Source organism: Eumetopias jubatus, unplaced genomic scaffold, assembly GCF_037043125.1.
Source record: "Eumetopias jubatus isolate StellerSeaLion01/CBP00866 unplaced genomic scaffold, mEumJub1_p1.0 scaffold_16, whole genome shotgun sequence".
In the NCBI taxonomy this organism is placed as follows: domain Eukaryota; kingdom Metazoa; phylum Chordata; class Mammalia; order Carnivora; family Otariidae; genus Eumetopias; species Eumetopias jubatus.
Genome location: NW_028274822.1, coordinates 69,524,204 through 69,548,110, shown reverse-complemented (window position 1 = coordinate 69,548,110; position 23,907 = coordinate 69,524,204). Strand labels below are relative to the sequence as shown.

Below are 23,907 nucleotides of genomic sequence, written 5' to 3'. Positions count from 1 at the left end.
CCATACAACCACTAACCCAGTCAAGATATAGAACCTTACATTTTCCCAGAATCATGTTTTTGAGATTCAATCATGTTGATGTAGTAGTTCTGTCATTTTTACTACCAAGTAATATTCCATTATATAAATACACCACAGTTTGTCCCTTCTCCTGTTGTAGAAATTTGGGTTCTGGTTTGGAGTTATCATGAATAAGACTGCTATAAACTTACTTTTACAAATATTTTTGTGAGCAGGAGTTTTCATTTTTCTTGGGGCTGGAAGTCCTGCATTGTAGGGTAGATAGAAGTTTAATTTTTAAGAACTTGCCAAAAAGTTTTCCAAAGTGATTGTATCATTTTATATTCCTACCATCAATGTGTGAGTTCTGATTGCTCCACGTTTTCACCATTATTTTTAGCCATTCTAATGTTATGATGTGATATCTCTTTATGGTTTAAGTTGTATTATCCAGGAGATTAATAATATTGAACACTTTTTTATGTGCTTACTGATCGTTCATATACCTTCATATGTGAAAAGTCTGCTCAAATCTTTTACCCATTTAAAAAATTAGGTAGGGGCACCTGGGTGGCTCCATCAGTTCAGCTCAGGTCATGATCTCAGGGTCCTGAGATCGAGCCCCATGTGGGGCTCCACGCTCAGCACGGAGTCTGCTTGTCCCTCTCCCTTCCCCTCTGCCCCTCCCCCTGCTCATGTTCTCTCTCTCTCAAATAAATAAAATCTTAAAAAATATCAGGTTGTTTGAATTTTTATTATTGAGTTGTCAGGGTTGTTTATATACTGTGGATATACGGTTCTTTGTTAGATGTATGTATTGTAAGTATTTCTTCCAGCCTGTGGCTGGCCTTATGTTATTAATGGAGTCTCTTAATAAGCAGAAGTTTTTAATTTTAATGGAGTTTAAGTGATTAATTTTTTTATAGTTTTTTAATCCTAAAAAATCTGTGCCTACCCCAAGGCTATAAAGATATTCCCCCATATTTTTTTTGAAACTTTGCAGTTTTGGGGTGCCTGGGTGGCTCGGTAGTTAAGCATATGCCTTCAGCTCAGGTCGTGATCCCGGGGTCCTGGGATCGAGCCCTGCATTGGGCTCCCTGCTCAGCAGGAAGCCTGCTTCTCCCTCTCCCACTCCCCCTGCTTGTGTTCCCTCTCTCGCTGTCTCTCTGTCAAATAAAATCTTAAAAAAAAAAAAGAAAGAAATCTGGGAAAACCAAAAACAAATACAAAAACTACTGAATTAAGCTTGGCTGAAGAAGTTTGCTCCATGAAAACTTCTCCAGTTTCTCCCTGATTGGTTCCACAGCCAAACAAATCGTTTTCTACTTTTCTCTTCCAGAGACCATTTCTGGAACGACCCTTTCAGAGCTCAGGCTCCATGTACAGGTGAGGAACATGAAGACTTTTCCTTCCAGTGTATGTACTGTCACACCAGGTCCCAGTCGTATTGAAAGGAAGAGAGGTGCTTGGTTGGCTCAGATGGCAGAACATGTGATTCTTGATCTTGGGCCTGTGAGTTTGAGCCCCATATTGGGTGTGGGGATTAAAATAAATAAATCAATAAATAAATAAATAATAAACTTAACAAACAAAAAAGAAATCCTAGCACAATTTTTCAGATGAGGGTAATCATAACAACATTTTTCAAGAGTGAGTAACAACAACAAAAATAAAGACACCAATATACAACTTCTTTTTTTTAAAAAAAGGTTTTATTTATTCATTAGAGAGAGAGAGCATGAGCAGGGGGAGAGGCAGAGGGAGAGGGAGAAGCAGGCTCCCTGCCGAGCTAGGAGCCTGATGTGGGGCTCGATCCCAGGACCTTGTGATCATGACCTAAGCCGAAGGCAGATGCTTAACCATCTGAGCCACCCAGGTGCCCCAACAACTTCTTATATTTTAAGAACACACACACATGCATTCCAACCCTCTTAACTTTTAAGAATATATACACACACATATATAAATATATTCGTATGTATAAATATATGTATGTATGTGTGTATATATATGTATGTATATAGAGAGAGCTAAGAATATATACATGTGTGTGTAAAATCTTTACATATAAAATTTTTAGGGCCTCCTTCCAGCTATGAAGTTCTATGATTTTAAGGCAATATAGGCCTGATTTGGGATCCTGTCCCATAACATTTTCAAATAATGAATACATTCTAGATTGTGTCGCTTTAATGGGGAGAAGGGAGAGGGACTGGACATGGGAGAAAGAGGGAGAGATGTGGGGAGAACATAGAAGATGCGGCATGAGAAACAAACATGAGCTGCAAATAGGAAAAGGGACTATAGGAGGGCAGGCAGGTGCCCGGGGCCTCTTCTCCAGCTCCTGGCCTCCTAGAGAACATCGTTGCAGTTTTTTCAAAGCTGTGTTGCCAACCTAAGTGTGGAGCATGACCTGCAGGCAGGTACGTGTAGTCAGTGAGGCCGAGTTCCCTACATAGGCTTATGGCCATCTTCGCTGGCCCAGGAAAAGCTGTCTTCATGTAGCAGGTGCAGAGGAGAAACTGGTGGATGGCAGTAGCTTATTTACCTGAAACAGGTACATGCAGTTTGCATGATGCAGCCAAAGTGAAGGAATTACCCCTAAGGTAGCTTCTACAGTAACCAAATTCTAGCCCTTCCAGTTGCGATTAATAACCCCTGAAAGCATCATCTCTACAGTAATGCTGGTGTGTGGGAGAGAGCCTGCTCTTTTTCAAGCTTAAGGACAAGAAAGAAAGAAATAGGTAACTGAATGGTTTTAGTAAAAGATAGTCCCAAACTTTAAAACATGCTCCCTGCCCATCAGTGCTTGCCTTCCCTGGCCCTCCTTCAGCAAGGAAAGGAACCTGCTCCTATATCCGGAAGGGGTGAGGCACCACGTGAATTTCTTTCAGAGACGCTGGTGGTGTGTGAGTAGATGTGATTCCAAGGAGATGTGAATGAGGCAGCCAAGTCAAATCTCTTCTCTACCTCAAAAATGCAACTTCCTTAGAAGACTCACACTAACTTAAGTTGCATTTACAGACAGTCCCCATCACAGCCCTAAGCACAGTATCTATCTCTAAATAAATGCAGACAGCAGGAAAGATGCTGACCATGCAAAGCTCTCCAAAAGTTCTTCTCTGTCTCCGAACTGGAAAACATGGAGCATTACTGTAATTCTCATTGCTGGAGTCGCCCATCTCAACAATGGAAAATCTGGATAAACAGGGTTCTCCATAGTGCTGGGCCACAGATGGAAACCAACTGTCTAACTAGTCATGTGACCCTGGTTAAATGCCTTAAGAACCCTGAGTTTCGGTGACTTATCTGGACATTGAATATCACTAAGTTCATGGGATTGTGAGTATGAAACGATATAGGACAATGTCAAAGCATCTGGTAGGTGTGAATTATCCAACAGCTACTGTGCATTCATTTCTTCCGAAATTTCCATACCACCACTAGAGGGCAGAGTTGGCCTAGGATTTAAGAACGAATTTGTAATCCCCTGAGATTTTTTTCTATTTTATTTTTTTATTTTTTTATTTTTAAGGGGGCGCCTGGGTGGCTCAGTCCTTAAGCAACTGCCTTCAGCTCAGGTCATGATCCCAGGGTCCTGGGATCGAGCCCCGCATCGGGCTCCCGGCTCAGTGGAGAGCCTGCTTCTCCCTCTCCCTCTGCAGCTCCCCCTGCTTGTGCTCTCTCTCTCTCTCTGTCTGTCAAATAAATAAAGAACATGTTCTTTATTTATTTGACAGAGACAGCGAGAGCAGGAACACACGCAGGAGGAGTGGGAGAGGCAGAAGCAGGCTTCTCGAGCAGGGAGCCTGATGCGGGGCTCGATCCCAGGACTCTGGGATCATGACCTGAGCCGAAGGCAGCCGCTTAACGACTGAGCCACCCAGGCGCCCTAAATAAAGAAAATCTTAAACAAAATAAAATAAAAAGATTTTATTTTTAAGTAATCTCTACACCCAACATGGGGCTTGAACTCACAGCTGGGATCAAGAGTCACATGCTCTCCACCGACTGAGCCAGCCAGCCAGGCACCCCTTAATTTTCAATTTTTAAAGCTGTTTTGCAAACTGTGGATGGTGGTAGCCACGGTGTATTATAGCCTTTTTTTTTAGAGGTTTGTTTTTTTTTAATATTTTATTTATTTATTCATGAGAGAGAGAGGCAGAGGGAGAAGCAAGCTCTCCGTGGAGCAGGGAGTCCGATGCGGGGCTCTATCCCAGGACCCTGGGATCATGACCTGAGCTGAAGGCAGATGCTTAACCAACTGAGCCACCCAGGTGCCCTGCATTATAGCTCTTGTGAGTCCTAGACACCTTTGCCTTAATGGACCCCTTCCTCCATAAAAAATAAGTAAATAAATAAAAACAAAAAAATTAAAATAAAAACTGCATTTTACAACTGTGTTGACAATGGAATCCAGGCCTGTTTCGTTGCTATAATTACATATTTTCCCTATTTTAAATAAATTAAAATTAGAACATTGCTGTGGGATATTGCCGTAGCATTATCACGGCCCCTACAATTTTTCCTACTGCGCGTAGTGATCAGGTTGGCCCAGGGGGTGGTGGGGAGCTTATGCCATCACTCCTGATACAATGAGTGAAGCTTGGGCTTTGAGAATGTCAGAGTCCTAGCTGGGCTTCCTGTAAATGATGTGTATCAGTCGGCTAATGCTGCCATAACAAAATACCACAGATGTGGGTGCCTGGGTGGCTCAGTTGGTTAAGCAACTGTCTTCGGCTCAGGTCATGATCCTGGAGTCCCGGGATTGAGTCCCACATCGGGCTCCCTGCTCAGCAGGGAGTCTGCTTCTCCTCTGACCCTCTTCCCTCTCGTGCTCTCTGGCTCTCATTCTCTCTCTCTCAAATAAATAAATAAAATCTTAAAAAAACAAATTCCACAGATGTGGCTGACTTAAACAACATAAACTAGTTTTCTCCTGGTTCTGGAGGCCAGAAGTCCAAGATCAAGTTGTCAGTAGGTTTGGCTTCTCTGCCGTCTCTCTCCTTGGCTTATACAGATGGGTGTCTTCTCACAATGTCCTCACATGGTCTTTCCTCTGTGTGTGCATATTCCTGTTGTCCCTTTGTGTGTCCAAATTTCCTCTTCTTATAAAAACAGCCCTCATATTGGATTAGGGCCCACCCTAACATCTCATTTTCTCTCTCACCATCTTTTTTTTTCTTTTCTTTTCTTTCTTTTTTTTTTTTTAGTGATCTCTGCACCCAACGTGGGACTCCAACTCACGACCCAAGATTAAGAGTCACATGTTCCACACACTGAGCCAGCCAGGTGGCCCTACCAGTCTCATTTTAACTGAGTCACCTCTTCAAAGTCTCATTTTATTTTTATTTTTTTTTAAGATTTTATTTATTTGAGAGAAAGAGAGAGAGATAGCAAAAGAGAGAGAGCATGAGCAGGGGGGACAGGGAGAAGCAGACTCCCCCTGAGCACAGAGTCGGATGCGGGGCTTGATCCTAGGACCCCAAGATCATGACCTGAGGCAAAAGCAGATGTTTAACTGACTGAGCCACACAGGTGGCCCTTTAAAAAAAATTAAGATTTTATTTATTTATGACACAGAGAGAGGAGGGTGGGGAGAAACATTAAGTCAAATCAACAAGGGGAATCAGCATGTATAATTTGAGCTCAGTAGATTTTTTGGTGGTAAAGCAGAGGCTGTTTAGATTGAAATTGGGGCACCTGGGTGGCTCAGTCTTGGTTTTGGCTTGGGTCCTGATCTCATGGGTTGTGGTTCCTGATGTCATGGGTTGTGGGATCGAGCCCTGCGTTGGGCTCTGCACTCAGCGGGGCGTCTGCTTGAAGAGTCTCTCCCTTCACCTGTCCCCCCCCACTTGTTCTCTCTCTCAAATAAGTAAATAAATATTTTTTGAAAAAGGAGGGGTGCCTGTGTGGCTCAGTGAGTTAAACATCTGCCTTTGGCTCAGGTCATGATCCCAGGGGCCTGGGATTGAGCCCCAGATCAGGCTCCCTGCTTGTGGGGAACCTGCTTCTCCCTCTCCTCCTTCCACCTTCTCCCCAACCCCTGCTCATGCTCTTTCTCTCACTCTCACTCAAATTAAAAAAAAAAAAAATCTAAAAATAAATAAATAAAAGCGCCATGCTTTTGGGTATTAGGTCATTGAACACAAGGAATTTATCCCTTTTCTGCTGCTGTCTTCCTAGCAGTTTTTCTTCAAGGTCTCCCAACACTCCCCCCTGACCTGCAACAGCCCCTGAGGCCAAGGAAAGGAGTGGAGAGGCTGATGTCCCCTTGTTCGTTCAAGGACAGCTTCTTCAGAGACCCAGAACTGTTGGATCAAGAAGGTTTCCCTGGATACCCCCCACCCCCACCCACTGCAGCAGACACCCAAGGAGCAGCCCACCCGGTCCACCTGTACTGATCCCTACCCCCAGGACAGTACTTCAAACCAGATCTGGGCATGTATATAAAATACAAAAAGACTGAAAGGTAGGGCGCCTGGGTGGCTCAGTTGGTTAAGCGACTGTCTTCGGCTCAGGTCATGATCCTGGAGTCCTGGGATCGAGTCCCGGGATCGAGTCCCGGGATCGAGTCCCACATCGGGCTCCCTGCTCAGCAGGGAGTCTGCTTCTCCCTCTGACCCTCCCCCCTCTCATGTGCTCTCTCTCTCTCTCTCATTCTTTCTCTCAAATAAATAAATAAATAAATAAATCTTAAAAAAAAAAACAACTGAAAGGTAGAAAGAGGCCGACTGATTAGGTAACTCAGGGTACAGGTAACAACATAATGGTGAGTTCCCTGGGGTCTTTTTGCCTCATATACTCCAGACTTGGAGCTGAAAATGTTGGCAACTAGAAAATGCCTATGGCACAGACAAAAAAAAAAAAAAAAAGCCCCAACAAAAGCCTGTGGTCTCTAGCCAAAGGACCAGGAAAGCGGAGCCTCTCAGAAAAGAATGGACAATAGCTATTCTACTCCAGCCAAGCACCATAGATAACTGTGGCTACACCCCCACCAGCAGAGGCTGAATGGGGGGCCTAGACTTCCATCTTCGGCGATTGTAATAAAGCCCCTCAACCTCGCCACCGTCAGAGAAGGTCAAGTAGGGAGCTAGGACTTCCATCTCCATCAGGAGGTAACCAAGCTCACCCTCTTCACCCCCACAGTATCATGGGGACCACGTGGGGAGCCTGATTTTCACCTACCTGGCAGGATCAAGTCTCCCTAGCCCTTCCCACTGGGCTGGTGTCAGAGGAGATTTAGTGGACAGTCAGAACTCTCAACCTTTGACCAGCAATAACAAGGCCAACCCCCCCAAATCTGTGGTATCAATGGAGGCCAGTGGGGGGCAGTAATGGGGCACTCTTACCCCTCCCAACTAGGGAGGCGTCAACAGAGTCCTTATGGGGAGCCAGAACTCCCACCTCGACCCAGTACTAGTGAGGAGGACCCCCTCAGGTAGTGACAGAGGCTAGTGAATGGGAAACCTGGCTTTCCCCTTAAGTGGCAATAATCACTAGAAATTAGCTAAAACAGAAGTTCTCAATAAGATTCAGGGTCTTTTATAATACCCAAAATGTCAAAGTTCCAATGAAACTTGCCATACCAAGAACCAGGAAGATCTCAAATGGAATTAAAAAAAAAACAAAACACAAAACTGATCAATATATACCAACACAAAATGGCAGAGATGTTAGAATTACCTGACAAAGACTAAAATATTTTAAAGGCAATCATCATAAAAATGTTTCAGTGAATAATTACAAACACGTTTGAAACAAATGAAGAAAATAGTAAGTCCTCACAATGAAATAGAAAGTCCTAGCAAATCCAGGGGCACTTGGGTGGCTCAGTTGGTTCAGCACCTCTTGATTTCTTTCTTTTTTTAAAATTTTTAAAAATTTATTTATTTATTGGACAGACAGACACAGCAAGAGAGGGAACACTAGGAGGGGGCATGGGGGAGGGAGAAGCAGGCTTCCGGCCAAGCAGAGAGCCTGATGTGGGGCTCAATCCCAGGACCCTGGGATCATGACCTGAGCCAAAGGCAGTTGCTTAACTAACAGAGCCACCCAGGTGCCCCAGCACCTCTTGATTTCAACTCAGGTCATGAGGTTGGGGTCGCATCAGGCTCCACACTAGGGGGGGTGTGTCTGCTTGGGATTCTTTCTCCCTCTTTCCATCCCCCCTCTTGCATGTGTGAGCACACTCTCAAATAAATAAATCTTTAAGAAAGAAAAACCAAATGAATATTTTAGAACTAAAAAACACTAACAAAAATTTTAAAAAACCACAACAAAAACTCAGTGCATGGGCTTGCAGCAGAATGGAGGGACAGAGGCAACAGTAAACTTGAAGATAGAACAATAGAAATGACCCAATCTGAAAGAAATGTACTGTATCTTGATAGAAACTGTCTTGCTTATTCAGGCTGTTATAACAAAATACCACAGACTGGGTACTTTATAAACAATAGATATTTATTTTCTACAGTTCTGGACTCTGGTAAACCAAGATCAAGATGTCAGTTTGGTCAAGGTCAAATGAAGGCATCTTCTGGGTTTCTGACTTCCAGTTGTGTCCTCACCTGGTGGAAGGGGCTGGGGAGCTCTCTGGAGCCTCCTTTATAAGGCACTAATCCCATTCATGAGGGCTCCACCCTCATAATTTAAGCAGATCCCCAAAGCCCCACCTCCTAGTACCATCATCTTTGGGGGTTAGTACTTCAATATATGAATTTTGGGGGACACGTTCAGACCATAGCAGAAATGTACTGTTACTGTATCAATGTCAATACCATTGTCATATTGCATAGTTTTGCAAGATGTAACCATTAGGGGAAGCTGGCTTCTCTGTACTATAATTTCTTGCAGAATGTGCATGTGAATCTACAAGTATTTCAAAATCAAAATGTTTTATAAAAAAAACTCATGGGGCGCCTGGGTGGCTCAGTCGGTTAAGCATCTGCCTTCGGCTCAGGTCATGATCCTGGAGTCCTGAGATTGAGCCCTGCATCGGGCTCCCTGCTCCGCGGAGAGCCTGCTTCTCTCTCTCCCTCAGCCTGCCGTTCTGCCTATCTGCTATCTCTCTGTCAAATAAATAAAATCTTAAAAAAAAATAATAATAATAATTTTAAATAAATAAATAGGTAGATAAAAATCTCATTCCAGGGGCGCCTGGCTGGCTCAGTCTCTTGATCTCAGGGGTCGTGAGTTCGAGCCCCACGTTCGGCATAGAGATCACTTAAAAAAAATAAATAATAAAGGAGAAGCCGGCCCGCGGGCGCCATGGTCTTCCTCACGCAGCTCTGGCTGCGGAGCCGCCTCACTGACCGCTACTGGCGGGTCCAGGAGGTGCTGCAGCAGGCGCGGCACTTCCGGGGAAGGAAGACTCGGTGCTACAAGCTGGCGGTGAGAACTGTGACCAGAGCGCTTGTGAAATGCACAAAAGCGCGAAGACTGAAGAGGAGGAACATGAGGACACTCTGGATTAATCGAATTACAGCTGCCTCCCAGGAACACGGCCTGAAGTACCCAGCATTCATTGTCAATTTAATTAAGTGCCAGGTGGAGCTCAACAGGAAAGTACTTGCGGATCTAGCCATCTATGAACCAAAGACTTTTAAATCTTTGGCTGCTTTGGCCAAAAGGAGGCGACAGGAAGGATTTGCTGCTGCCCTGGGGGATGGGAAAGAGCCCGAAGGCATATTTTCCAGAGTGGTGCAGGATCACTGAGCGGGATTCCAACACTGCCTGCCCTTTGCATTTGAGTATCTTAGGAAAAGGTTTTTTTTCCTCCCCGATGATCACAGTAGTAAAAATAGGGTCTAAGAATTATTTGTCAACACTGTGTGTTCAACAATTATTAATTTGCATTTTAGTAACAGGTTTAAGAGGCCCCTTTTTCCCTCACTGGGACAGATCTAGAAATCTTACAGACTGTACAAATAAAGCTCATGTGGTGTTCAAAAAAAAAATAATAAAAATAAAGATTTTTAAAAAGATTTCATTCTTTATTAAAAAGGAAATCTCATTCCGGACAGATTTGAGCCAGCTTTCTGTCCCCTCATTCAGTTGCCTCTGGAATAAACCCTTTCCTTGATGCATTAAGAAAAAAATCTCATTCTGGCTGCTGTGTAGAGTTGGACTGTGGGGAGCAATAGGGCCTGTGGGTAGATCACTCTTCTGCAAGTCTTTCATTTTAAAGAGGTCATGTGACTTTCTAAGGGTCACGGGGTCAAGTAAGTGAAATGGCTGGGCTATTACACCCAGATTGTCCAACAATTTTCCAGAATGACTTTTTATGAATCCTATGCCTTCCAAAGAATACTGGAACAATGTGGGTTCTGAAGGGTAACAATGGAACTCTGTTGCTGGTAAGTGAATCCAGAGCTAAGGTGGAGGGGGATGTGAGGAATGCAAAAGGCATTTAACCCCATTCAGCAAATACAAGTTTTGTCACATTCTTGTGGGAGCTTTAACATCTGAGTGATTTGCAGCATGCAGTCCAGTGAAGAAATTCCAAGAGTCCCTGCTGAGATTTTCATTTTTGTGACTTTGAAGCTGGGGCCAAAAACACTGGCAAAAACTTGTTTGGCAAAGCAGATTTTTTGCTGTTCATAAAATTACTTCTCAGGTAGAGCAAGTTTTTGGCTATTTCTGTCCATAATTGTTATCAATTTTGTTTTCTTATTTACACTCTGTGGTAGGTTGAATTATTACCCATTTGTTCCAGTTCTTCATACCCCCCTGTATTACATTCATGTTCTTTTCCTTGTGGCTTTGTGATTCTTCCCACTATGGGTAGAATATTTTCCCCTGCTCTGTTGATGTTGAGGTTGGCCATATGACTTGCTTTGGTCAACAGAGCATGGAATGATGTGAGGAGAGCAGAGGCCTTCAATGTTCTTGCGTGGTTTGGCTTGGCTCTCTTGCTCTGGGGAGCTATTGGTGCAAGGAGTGTGAGAGATACTTGGACCACACTAGAACCTAAACTACAGCCGAACCCATCTGACCTGAAGTCTGAAGCAGAGCCACTGAACTGAGCCTACACTAGATCAGCCAAACCACAGTTGACCTATATAGATCCAAGAGCAGGATAGTAAATGCTCACTGTTGCTCTCCCTTGAATTTAGGGTGGTTTGTTATGCAGCAATATTGCAACAATAGCTTACTAATACACACTAGGAATGCTCATCTAATTTAGATTTTATACACAGAATGTATTCTATTAAACTTTATTATTTTTACGATTTGTCTTTCCAAAGCAGTTCTTTCAAAATGTGTAACTTGATCTTGCTAAAAATCTTATTAACATTCTGAGGTGGCCAGTTCTCTAAAAGAAAGTTTCCTCTGAGTTCTGGAGTTAACAGATGTATCACTTATTTTTATCACACCCACCTGGAGAATCACAGGGAAATGGCAAAATCTGCTAAATGAGAAGGTAGTCTCTTACTTTGAAAGTTCTTTTTCTTCCAAGGCCAAGAAGAGATACCAAGACTTTGACATCTTTGTTCTAATGATGTGCATATATGTTCATACTCCTTAATTTGGAAAAGAACCTAGTCTGGCCATTGCCTTCCTGAAGCAGAGGACCCAGACAATTCCTGCTCTCCTCCAGTAGACTGCGCTATCTTTCTGAATCCCTACTGGTGCAGAAATTCTCCAGTTAGGGCCACCTGGGTGGCTCAGTCATTAAGCGTCTGCCTTCGGCTCAGGTCATGATCCCAGGGTCCTGGGATTGAGTCCCGCAGGGAGCCTGCTTCTCCCTCTCCCACCCCCCGTGCTTGTGTTCCCTCTCTCGCTGTCTCTCTCTGTCAAATAAATAAATAAAATCTTTAAAAAAAAAAATTCCCCAGTTATGCTTCTACAATGGTCTACTCTACAGCAATGGAAAGCAATGACCCATATCTACGTATATCAACCTGAGTAGGTCTCAAAAATAAAATGTCAGTTGAGAATAACCAAGATGCTAAATGACACATACTCAGTAGACGATTGGTGTACTTTAAAAACAAAATACAGGGGCGCCCTGGGTGGTTCAGTCGGTTAAGCATCGGACTCTTGATCTCAGTTCAGGTCTTGATCTCAAGGTTGAGAGTTCGGCCCCTGCCCGCATTGGGCTCCATGCTGGGTGTGGAGCCTACTTAGAAATAAAAAGTAAAAACAATAAAACCAAAATACATATCCTTTCTGTCTGTGGATGGGGGCAAGTAAGCATTGTTCAAGTTTCTCCTCCTGCTGGCATGCCTAAGTCAGTCTCCCAAAGATTCTGAGCAGCTGCAGAACTCTTCGTGGAAGCTTTGAAACAACTGATGAGTCTGAGGAGCCATTTTGAGCAAGGCAGAATGCTCATGGACTCTGTGGTAATGAGAGATCCAAACACTAAGTGCTTCAGGGGAGGGTGGATTGGAGAGTCGTGGAACCGAAGAGAAGATTCTCAAAGACCTGGTGCCCACTTTACCTGACATTAAAGAAGATGCTGAAGAACATCACTTAAGAGATTATTTTGAACAGTATGGGAAAATTGAAGTCATTGAAACCATGGCTGACGGAGGCGGTGGCAGGAAGAGAGTCTTTGCTTTTGGGACCTTGGATGACCACGACTGCCTGGACAAACTCATTCAGAAACACCACTCAATGAATGGCCACAACTGTGAAGTGAGGAAAGCCCTATCTAGCAAGAGACAGCTACTGCTTTGTCCAGCCAAAGAGGTGGAAGTGACACTGGAAACTTTGGTGGTGGTCATGGAAGTGGTTTTGATGGGAATGACAACTTTGGTCATGGCGTAGTTAGTGGCTGAGGTGACTGTGGTGGCAGCCATGGTGGTGGTTGCATGTGATGGCAATGGGGACAGCTGTAATGGATTTGGTAATAATGGAAGCCACCATGGAGATAGCAGAAGCTATGATGATTTTTAGCAACTACAACAATCAATCTTCAAATTCTGGACCCAGGAAAGGAAAACACTTTGAAGGCAAAAGCTCTGGGCCCTATGGTGTTGGAGGCCAATACTCTGCCAAACCACAAAACCAAGGTGGCTATGGTGGTTCTGGCAGTAGCTATGGCAGTTGGCAGAAGGCTTCGATTACTGCCAGGAAATAAAGCTTAGCAAGAGAGCAGAGCCAGACAGGTAACAGGGAAGCTACAATAGATTTATTTGTGAACTCAGCCAAACACCATGGTGGCAGAACCTAACTGCTACAAAGAAGACAAGTTTTAGACAATATTCATGTGTATGGGCAAAAGGCACAAGGACTGTATTTGTGACTAATTGTATAATAGGTTTTTTTGGCTTCTGTTCTGTATAAAGTTGAAGCATTCCAATAAAAAGCCTTAATACAGGGCGCCTGGGTGGCTCGGTTAAGCGACTGCCTTCAGCTCGGGTCATGATCCTGGAGTCCCGGGATCGAGTCCCACATCGGGCTCCCTGCTCAGCAGGGAGTCTGCTTCTCCCTCTGACCCTCTTCCCTCCCGTGCTCTCTATCTCTCATTCTCTCTCTCTCAAATAAATATTTTTTAAAAAAGTCTTAATACAGATTTTTTTTTGCACCCATACTGTTGATTGCTAAATGTAATAGTCTGATCATGATGCTGAATAAATGTGTCTTAAAACCAATATAGGTGCACATGGCTGGCTCAGTCAGTAGAGCATGTGACTCTTGACCTTGGGGTCATGAGTTCAAGCCCTACACTGGGCATAGAGCTTACTAAACAAAACAGTATAAAAATAATATTGTAAGTTGCTTATGGAGAGAGAGACAGAGACAGACAGAGAGGAGGAAGGGCACTGAGGGACAAACACTAACCTTCCAATAGGGGCTATCTCTAGGGAATGGAGCCAGGGATGTAACAGGGACTGATCGTCTGTTGGGACCTTGGTGATATCTGTAATGTTTTCTTTCTTTTAAACCTGACTGGAGGGGCGCCTGGGTGGCTCAGTTGTTGAGTGTCTGCCTTTGGCTCAGGTCATGATCACAGGGTCCTGGGATTGAGCCCCGCATCGGGCTCCCTGCTCGGCGGGAAGCCTGCTTCTCCCTCTCCCACACCCCCTGCTTGTGTTCCCTTTCTCGCTGTGTCTCTCTGTCAAATAAATAAAATCCTTAAAAACAAAAACAAAGACAAAAAAAACCCATGACTGGAAGCAATTTGAAAAATACTAATCCTTGTTAATTCTGAATGGTGGAAATATGGGTGCTTTTGTTGTTCTTTGCTCTTTTCTGCAACTTTTACATTTCTTAAAAAAAAAAAAAAAAGTCTTTTCTCTCCCCACAGCACTTCTATCTGTATCCTAAAATTTGCCAGCCTGTCTCCTCTCAGTTCCTGACCCATGTGTCTGTCTCTCCTACCTGTCCATGACCTTCCAGAGGACTGGCTATTTTGTGTCCCATGGTGCTCAGGCAAGCCATGATACATTGATCTGTTCAATAAGCAGTGACTGAGCATGAGTGTACCAGGGAAGTGCAAGGGGCTGGGGATGGCAAACAAGACCTCGCTCTCCTGAAGCTCACAGGGGAGTGGCACCCTGGGGAGTGAGCAGGCAGCACAGAGGGTGGGAACAGAGTGGGAAGGGGCTGGGGGAAGCCCCCAGAGATCTGAAGTAGAGGCAGTTCAATGAAGGGGTGGGAGAAAGAAAATCTCTGGCCAAGATGACAGCTTCCTGCAAAAGCTTTAAGGCAAGAGACAGCATGGAGGATCTGAGAAAGTAGAAGAAATTCAGGGTAGTGGAGTAGCAAAGGGAAATGAGGCTGGAGAGGAAGGCACAGGCAAAAATGTTGCATTTGGTAGCACAGCCTCATGGTCCGGAGGAGACTTGGGGTTTAAGCCTGTTTCCTCATCTACAAAATGGGGCTTAAAATGATCTACTCGAAATTGCTGTGAGAATTCAAGGAGGTCATAAGCACAAAATTTGTGCCCTTGGGCAGGGCTCTGTAAATGGTAGTTTCTATCTTTACTTGGGGGCGAGGAGAAAGCCATGGAGAGATTTTTAAGAGGTGGTTCTGACAAGGGTGAAATTGTGTTTTACAAAGCCCGCTTATGCAGGCAGAAGTAGGGGAAGGCAGCCAGACTCAACTGCTGCAATGCTTTGGGATATTTGCCTCTGTGTTTGCACTATTTCAGGGACCGTTTCACCATCTTCAAGAGTCTGAGATTAAAAATGCTGAAGAATGGAGCACCTTGGTGGCTCAGTAGGTTAAGTGTCTGCCTTCAGCTCAGGTAGTGATCCCAGAGTCCTGAGATCAAGCCCCATGTCAGGTTCTCTGCTCAGTGGGGTCTGCTTCTCCCTCTCCCTCTTCCCCAGCTTGTACATTCGCTCTCTCTTAAATAAATACATAAAATCTTTTTAAAAAATGCAAAAGAAAAAGGAGACAAAAATTGGGACACCTGGGGGGCTCAGTTGGTTAAGTGTCTGCCTTCAGCTCAGGTCATGATCCCAGAGTCCTGGGATCAAGTCCTGCATCGGGCTCCCCGCTTCTCCCTCTGCCTGCCACTCCTGCTTGTGCTTGCTCTGACAAATAAATAAAATCTTAAAAAAATAAAAAAGGAGAAACATTCCCAAGACGATTCCTATGCATGGGAGTCTCTGCCTTCCAGCACCCCGCACTTATGTCCTTGGGCCAGGGATGCAGTCTCCAGGTTGGGCTGCACATACCACCTCCCAGGTAGGTGACCTCACTCCCTTGCCACTTCTGTTATGGGTAACTCAACCGGCCCCACCCTGCCTGTGAGCTCCAGCCAATCAGAAGGCGTGAGGCCAGCTGTGGGTGTGGCCGCAGCTGGAGCTGGGCAGAGCCAGGCATCGGAAGAGTTGGCAAGGGGCGCCCAGGTGGCTCAGTCGGTTAAACGTCTGCCTTTGGCTCAGGTCATGGTCCCAGGGTCCTGGGATCGAGTCCCGCATCGGGCTCCTCGCTCAGCGGGGAGCCTGCTTCTCCCTCTCCACCTGCCACTGCCTGTACTTGTGCTCTGTCAAATAAAATCCTAAAAAAAAAAAGAGTTGACCAGTTTTACCTTGTGTATCTGTGCAGCCGCAGGCCAGGTCCCTTGAAGAGTAATTGAAGGGAGAAGAATTACATGGCCTTCACATATTCAGAGTCAGGGCGTTGAAGAGGATTTTACCGGGTCTGTGCAGCAACAAGTTCTGTGAATGCAGCCCTACGACGTTTACGCAGCTCCTACCGTATATGTGAGGCACTGTGTTAGGTGCTTCAGGAGCCAGGAGAGCCCAGGGTGAATAAAAGAAAGTCCCTGACCTCAAGGAGCTTACATTACAGTGATGAGTATGTACAAAGTGGTAGTAAGTGCTGTAAAATAGAAAGTATCTTAAGGGTGATGTAGAAGAGGAGGGGATACAGCTTTAGGAAGGGTGATCTGGGAAGGCAAAGATCTGAGGGAACATGTAGAAACGTGGGAGAACATTCTGGGCCCTGGGAACAGCAAATCAAGTGAATGTATCCTAAGGTGGGAGCATGCCTGGTCTGTTCAAGAAACTGCAAAAGGTCTGTAGGTAAGTTCTATCCAAATTGCTTCTATCTTCTCAGTGAAAAGGGAGAAGACACTGGAAGTTTAAGGTGTTATGACTCACCTATGACCTTGGAAGTTGCTTAAAAAATTAGGAATTTTCTAGACTACTTCTTGAGCAAAGTCCCAGAAGGAACTGCAGAGATGAGGTCTCCATCACTGCAAGAGGGCAGGACACCACAGAGGATTCTTAGCTTCTTTCTGGGACAAGTCGGTGTGGTGTTAGAGAGCCATGTTTTCAGTCATTCTCTCACTAGTTGCCATTGGTTAGAGAGAGAGCTGAGGATGGAGTACTTATCATAGCCTAACCTCATGTACAGCTAGGAGGATGTGATAAAGGGCAAGACCTTTTTTTTTACAGTAAATGAATGTACTTATACTCTCTCCCGTGTAGTCTCATTAGCAAGTCAAGCTTATTCCAAATAGGCTAATATTTGAAACATATTTTGACTTGACTTTATACTCCTTTCTCCCCCCCCCCCGCCAAATGAGAAATTAAGGTGCACTATTTAAAAATCATACTTAAAATACTTGCTCAGCAACCCCACCTCACTTGGTATGACTCAGATCTGAATGAGTCTTAGTGGTTTCCAAATACCAAATTCTGTCATGAGATAATCTGCGACCACTGAGTAAATTTTATTTTATGTAAGATTTATTTTTTTCCTTTAGAGAGAAAGAGTGAGAGTCAGCTCAAGGAGAGACAAGAGGGACAGAGGGAGAGGGAGAGGGAGAGAAGCAGACTCCCCACTGAGCATGGAGCCCGATGTAGGGTTCAACCCCACGACCCCATGATCATGACCTGAGCCAAAACCAAGAGTCGGATGCTCAACCAACTGTGCCACCCAGGTGTTCCCCCACTGAATAAAGTTTCAAAGGCTCACTGCAGGCTCAGAAGGTCACCCAAAGGTGGAGTCTTAAACATGTTCTGAGCGCAGGACAGTCCTCAGAAAATGGTGAAACCTCATGACATTATAGGTAAAATTTTAACTTATTACCAAGCCATAACAATAAAGTAACAGGGGTGCCTGACTGGCTCAGTTGGTAGAGCATGTGACTCTTGATCTTGGGGTTTGAAGTTCGAGCCCCATGCTGGGTGTAGAGATTAAAAAAAAAATTTTTTTTTTAAATTTTATTTTGAGAGAGAGAGAGAACAGACAGGCAGAGGGAGAAAGAGAATCTCAAGCATATTACATGCTGAGCACAGAGCACCACATGGGGCTCAATCTCACAACCCTGAGATCATGACCTGAGCCAAAATCAAGAGTTGGACACTTAACTGACTGAGCCACCCAGGTGCCCCCTTTTTTTTTTTTTTTAAGGATAACAGCCTTGAGAGTTATTTGAAAGGTTTTCAAAAAAAAATTTATTTTCATAAATTAACACACATAACAGTGGGAATTTTAGAGTCACAAACTACCAAACAGAAAAGGAAATGCAGGGGCATCTTGTATGCCAATATTACCAAAAATGTACAAATTTCACTTAACTATTGACCATGATAATATATAAACACTTCAGGCAGCTATTTACTGGCCCAGACCTGCCCAAGGAGATGCTGAGGCCTCTCGCCAAGAATTCAGATCCAATTCAGCACCAGGGAGGGGCTCATGAAGACACACGACGAACAAGCCATCAAATCTGAGTATATACTGTGCTAGATGGCAGGCTATACGGGGACCCTCACTTAATCAAATTAGCGCTTGCTGCTCAATTTGTGGTTAGATGATAATATAAAACTTTTGATTTTTGTAAAACTAAGCCTTCCTCCGAAGCCAGCTGTTTACATTAAGAAGTGCAGTTGTGGTAAGGAGCTCTTCCCTTGCATGAATCCAGGAAAGGCTACTCCATACCTCTGGCCAATTATTTAGACTTTGGATACAGCCACCCACAATGTGTTTAAAAGGTCCTTTCCATGATACCAGGGGAAAAGCTTCCCAAGACAAAACAAAACAAAACAAGGGAATTAAAGAAAGCACCAACTGCATACTCCTCCCTCAGGTGATGGGAGAAAAGTATCACTGACTAAAAGTTGGTCTTCCGTGGATCTTACTGTACATGGTATTATGAGATGGAATCCCAGCCTGGGGATGGAGCGCTGGCTGCGTGTTCCATTAGGCTGCACCAAAGCCTTGGCTCTGCTGCCCCGGTCCCGCATCTTCCACATGCTCTCGGTCTGGTGGGCAGGGAGTGAGCCCTGGGGGGAAGGATCATGCCCGGATGGCAGGATCTGGAATTTACCTCAGGTTGGCTCCAGTGCCCACGCAAAAGACCCTTTCAGGCAAAACTGTGACAAAGTGTCATGATTTTCACAGCTCTTGAAGGAGCGCTGAGTTTTGGGATTCACAGCATGAATTTCTAAGCTCTTCAGGCTCCAAGTAAGGCAAACGCTACATGTCTTTCCACTGTACCTTCCTCAGCTGTAGCTCTTAGAGTAAGGTCACCAAGAAAAAGTGGACATAATCTGCTTGAATAGGTGATGAGGTAAATTTAAACTAATGGAGAAATGAAGCTGGAAAGGCGACCAAAAGAGAACGGGAAAGTGGGTGGGGAGCAGATGAGGGGCAAACACAGCTATAAACTGAAAGATGAAAAAGCAACCACCCATAGTTGAAGTTTCAGTGAAAAGCTGATGGGCAGAACCCTGATTGGACCTGAGATTTCTCCTCTCTTTCCCATATTAAAAACACTAAACCTCTGGAGTTGAGTTATAGCTGAGTAAATTATAGTTAATTATAACTTCCCACCGCTTGGGGTGGGAAGTCCCCATACTCAGAAACTGTACCAGCCCCCAGCAGCAGGAGACCTCCAGTAGCTCCGGGCAGGTGGGGTGCCAGCGGCCGACTAACGCCTCCCATAGCGGGCAGCTTCCACAGGCTCCGAGGACCACAGAGAGCGTTGCAGCTGGCCAGGCCAATGACGACAATGGATGCTAAGACAGGTGTGGCTGAGCGCGGCTAGAACTTGATGTATCAACTTCAGGCAAGCAATTTCAAGTTTGCAATGGGGGCCCCTTCTTAACTTGGAAGCAGGGGAAGGCCCCTTAGTCAGGGGGTGGGCCAAGAATTTCAAGGATAGGCAGGGCTGCCTCAGAGCTGCTTCTCTCCCACATGGCCAGGACAAGGAGAGAGCCCAGGCCTCCACTTCCTCCATGCCTCCAACGTTCCACATCACTGCTCCTGGCTCTTCCAAGTGCCATGCCTATATAGGGCGAACTTGAAATTGTGTCTCTGTAATGGTGGTGATGCCACAGCTGTGCCCACTCGACCTCAGTCTGCTGGATGACATGGCTGACTCGTCTACACTGGCAACGGAGCTGGCAAACAGGGCTCTGCTGAGTTGCTGGGAGTTTGCACGCTGTCCAGCAGCACTCCCTAAAAATCTCTGTTGGAGGGTGCAATGGATTACTAATCCCACTTCTTTAGGCGAAAAGACAGAGAGAAGCATTTAGTGTCTAAGGACCCTGTCCCAGGAAGGGACAGGTATTGAGGTGAAACACAGGTCGTGTCTATACAGTCTGGGCAAAGTGGATGTAGAACGACGGAATCTAGTTCACATCATTCAGAGCCAGTGTGGAAGTGTGGCTCTCTTCTAATGCTATTTGGCCATGGCCTTAGAAGCCTCCTTGGGTCACCAGGTATGTATTTCACTTACTAAATGCTATGTCTGAGGCAGTGGGCCTATAAGACAGATGTGGCACTTTTTTTTTTCTTGCTCATGTCAGTTCCTCTGCTCCAGTGTGGCATAGACTGTCAACCTGCAAAGGAAAGGCACATAGAGACCCCCCCGCCCCCGCCCCATCTCCCCACCCACTCACAAATGGGGAGACAAAGGAACCCTAGGAGACACACTCCAGGACGGCACCACTCGCTCTTCTCTAACAGACTGGCTTTGAAAATATCTCTGGAGTTCTGACAGTCTCCATGGGTTCATGCTTCCCAGCAGTGGCTCTTAGGAGAATGGGAAGAGGTGACCAGTGTCCTGAGGCTGGGTGTAGCATCTCACTTACCAGCCAAGGAATGTTAGTTCTCTGAACTTTTGTTTTGAGAGCAAGAGAGAAAGAAAGATAAAACACAAGGGAAGGAGGTTGGGGGAAGCAGGGCTTCCACATAGGAGTTAAGTGGAAAAGGAATGACACCTCTGGGCCTGGTTGATCCACACAGCATCCTTCTGCCCACAGACTCCCGCGAGCCCAGATGAAGGAACTCCGCTGACTCTGGCACTCCACAAAATTTCCAGTAGGTTTGACATAGGAGCCCCCAAATAAGATGGTGTCCTCCGAGAGGGCTGGTGGTGGAATTTCATGATCCCACTGCAAGGATGCATCACTGGGTCTGAACCACATCCTGTCTCACTTCCACTTTTGGAGCAAGTTGCTCTGACAGCTGCAAACACTCTGGGTTGGACTTTATCACCGCCTGAGCTGTTGTACCCAACTTTGTTATATGCTACTACTTCAGATAAAACCCATTAAGACCACACCCAACGTTCATATTTTTTAAATGGTTGGGAGGAAAACCTGCTCTTATTTCCATCATTAAAATAAACACATCAACTTAGTGAGCAAGAATGAGAACCCAGATGAAAAAGTACTCCAGCTAATGAGTTACACTGGAAGGTGGACATGGGGAAGGGGCTGCTTGAAACACATGATGGGAAAATGTCTCTCCATTGTCCCATACTATGCACTGATATACTGGGTCAAATGCCTGTCATATATTCTGAAGACATGTATTGTCTTTCTCCTTGATGTCTTAAAAAATTTGTTTTAAAATCACATTTAAAGGCTCCAAACATGCAGCAATAATACAAAAAAAAAAAAGGAAATAAAACAAATGAAAATAATCAACACCACAACATTAAAAAGTGCAACTTACTTCGAATGGGGCCTGGACGGGCTCCTCTGGCACTAGTGACCCACAGTCACAGAGGGGAGAAAATCATGGGAAAAAGCCACACACACACACACACACACACACACACACACACACACACAGTTCTAGGCAGACGGACTCAAAGGATTAGGAAACACAACAGCTCCTCTTTCCTCCACTACTGAAATGAGCCGGTGAGACCACACAGGACAGGACGCCAGGTCCCCCTCCCTAGGCCACGTCTCTAAATGATCTTGGTCTAGCACCACCGTAAACAACGCAGAACTTTCACACGGACGTGCAAATGCTGTGAGTCCTTGGAATCCTAGTGTTACCGAACGTGTGCTGTGTCCTCCTCCTGAGGATGGCGAGTGGGGGGAGGAGGCCAGATGTCATTCAGGACCATTTCCAGGAGAAAGGGAGCATTCCTGAGGTTCAATACTCAGCAGTAGAAGTAGAGGACCCTCCTTCACCATTTCCTAAAAAGGTTGCACCTCAAAATAGGTAAAAATCCATGGACTGCCTTTTGAGTAGTTTGGGCGGTAGGGCAAAATTAGGCAACCTCTTCCAAGGAGCCTGGAAAATCTAAAATCGAGACCCCCAAACCGAATTGCTTCTCAACAACCAGATGGTCACTCCTGCTCCTCCTCTTCCTTGGCAAAAAAGGTCTCCAATTCCATTAGTTTCTGTATCAACAGAGCATCCAGCTCTCGACTCTGCAGAGCCGCCTTCTGGGCCCTGGTAAAGCTGCCTGCCACCTTGACCTTACCACGAGCTCTCCTCTTTCGTGGGACGGTAAAATCCTGAAATTCTAGAACTCGTTTTCTCTTCTGTTGGCTGATTGAGATTAGTGTACCATTTCGTTCCTTGGGTTCCTCAAAGATGGTCTCCAAACACCTGAGGGCAGAGCACAAAAAAGACTCAACACCACACCGACTCACATGGCACATCTCCTGGGCCACCAACTGTTCTGGTCAACTGGGGCTTAAATGACTAACGACTATTTACTCAGCTGTTTCCTCTGGCCAGTATCTATCTTTTTTTGTATGAAAAAAAAATTTTATGGATACGTAATATGGGAACACAGAGTGAAAAAACTGCAACTGGACAAAAGGGTAAAGAATACAAGGCCAGCCCCTGTTGGCAACAGCAGCAAATTTTTTGTGTATCCTCCCAAAAGTCATTCAATGCACAGACTTGCATAAATAAGCATATATTATCAGAGATAACCCTTTTGCATAAAGTACCAGAGAATAAACATTTTGAAATTAATGAGCCACAGAGGACTCTATTACATACTCTTTTTTGTTTTTAAATAACCCTTTAAAAATGTAGAAACCATCCTTTGCTGACAGACTGTAACAAAAAAAGGAAAGAAAGAAAAGAAAGGAAATAGGCCACTGGCTGAATTTGGCCTGTAGTCTGCTGACCCATGACATATATCCTCCACTTTGGTTTTTTCCTCTTACTCAAATGGTAACAAATTACATACACTGTCCTATGCACTGTGCCTCTCTGACCTGTCAGTACTTATTTTTTTAAAGATTTTATTTATTTATTTGACGGAGAGAGAGAGCACAAGCAGGGGGAGCAGGAGAGGAAGAAGCAGGCTCCCCACTGAGCAGGGATCCGGACACGGGGCTTGATCCCAGAACCCTGGGATCATGACCTGAGCCGAAGGCAGACTGACTTGACTGACTGAGCCACCCAGGTGCCCCATCAATAACTTTTAAGATTATTCTAATTTGGTACATGGGTATCTGATTCATTCTTTTTTTTCTCAAGATTTTATTTATTTATTTGGGGGAGAGAGAGGGATTGAGAGAACGAGTGGGAGGAGGGGCAGAGGGAGAAGCAGACTCCCTGTGAAGCAGGGAGCCCGACTCAGGACTCAATCCCAGGACTCTGGGATCATGACTTGAGCCAAAGGCAGATGCTTAACCGACTGAGCCACCCAGGTGTCCCATTCTTTTTTTTTTTTTTTTTAATTTTTAAAGAATTTTTATTTATTTATTTGAGACCGAGAGTGTGAGAGAGCACAAGCAGGGGGTAGGGGCAGAGGGTGAAGGAGCAGACTCCCCACAGAACAGGGAGCCCGACATGGGACTCAATCCCAGGACCTTGGGATCATGACCTGAGCTGAAGGCAGACGCTTAACCGACTGAGCCACCCAGGCGCTCCTGATTCATTCTTTTTAATGGCTATACAGTACATTCCATTATAAGGCTGGATTATAATTTAATCAGAACTCGATTAGTGGATATTTTCAGTTGTTTCCAATCCTTTCCTATTATTTAGCAATTGTAATGAATCATCTTGTACAAATGACTTAGAGCAAATGTTCACCTTACAGGATAAAATCCTAGAACTCTCCTGCTACAACCTGGACACAACAGGAACTGAATTAATGTTCCCTAACTTAAACTGAATTCAGACTTGAAAGTAGCCAATGAAATTTGTTCTGTATTTGGGTTTGGAATCCTATCTGAAGACTGATGATTATTAGTCCTGAAGAAGAGAGCTGACCTATTT

General features: G+C 44.9%; 1 protein-coding gene and 2 pseudogenes across 5 annotated transcripts in view; 2 read left to right on the top strand and 1 right to left on the bottom strand.

Moving 5' to 3' along the window:
* Positions 1-9,270: 9,270 nt before the first annotated feature.
* LOC114225210 (large ribosomal subunit protein bL20m pseudogene) lies at positions 9,271-9,767 on the top strand (annotated as a pseudogene).
* A 2,758-nt stretch (positions 9,768-12,525) lies between these two features.
* LOC114225242 (heterogeneous nuclear ribonucleoprotein A1-like 3 pseudogene) lies at positions 12,526-13,087 on the top strand (annotated as a pseudogene).
* Positions 13,088-17,840: 4,753 nt separating this feature from the next.
* Positions 17,841-23,907, bottom strand: part of PRR14L (proline rich 14 like) — a 55,085-nt gene continuing 49,018 nt past the window's right edge. For all 5 annotated transcript variants that reach the window (XM_028124597.2, XM_028124595.2, XM_028124600.2 and 2 more), the window contains one exon: positions 17,841-22,272. In XM_028124597.2, coding sequence (XP_027980398.1) covers positions 22,008-22,272 — 265 coding nt within the window. In that variant the 3' untranslated portion in view covers positions 17,841-22,007. The remainder of the gene's footprint in view (positions 22,273-23,907) is intronic.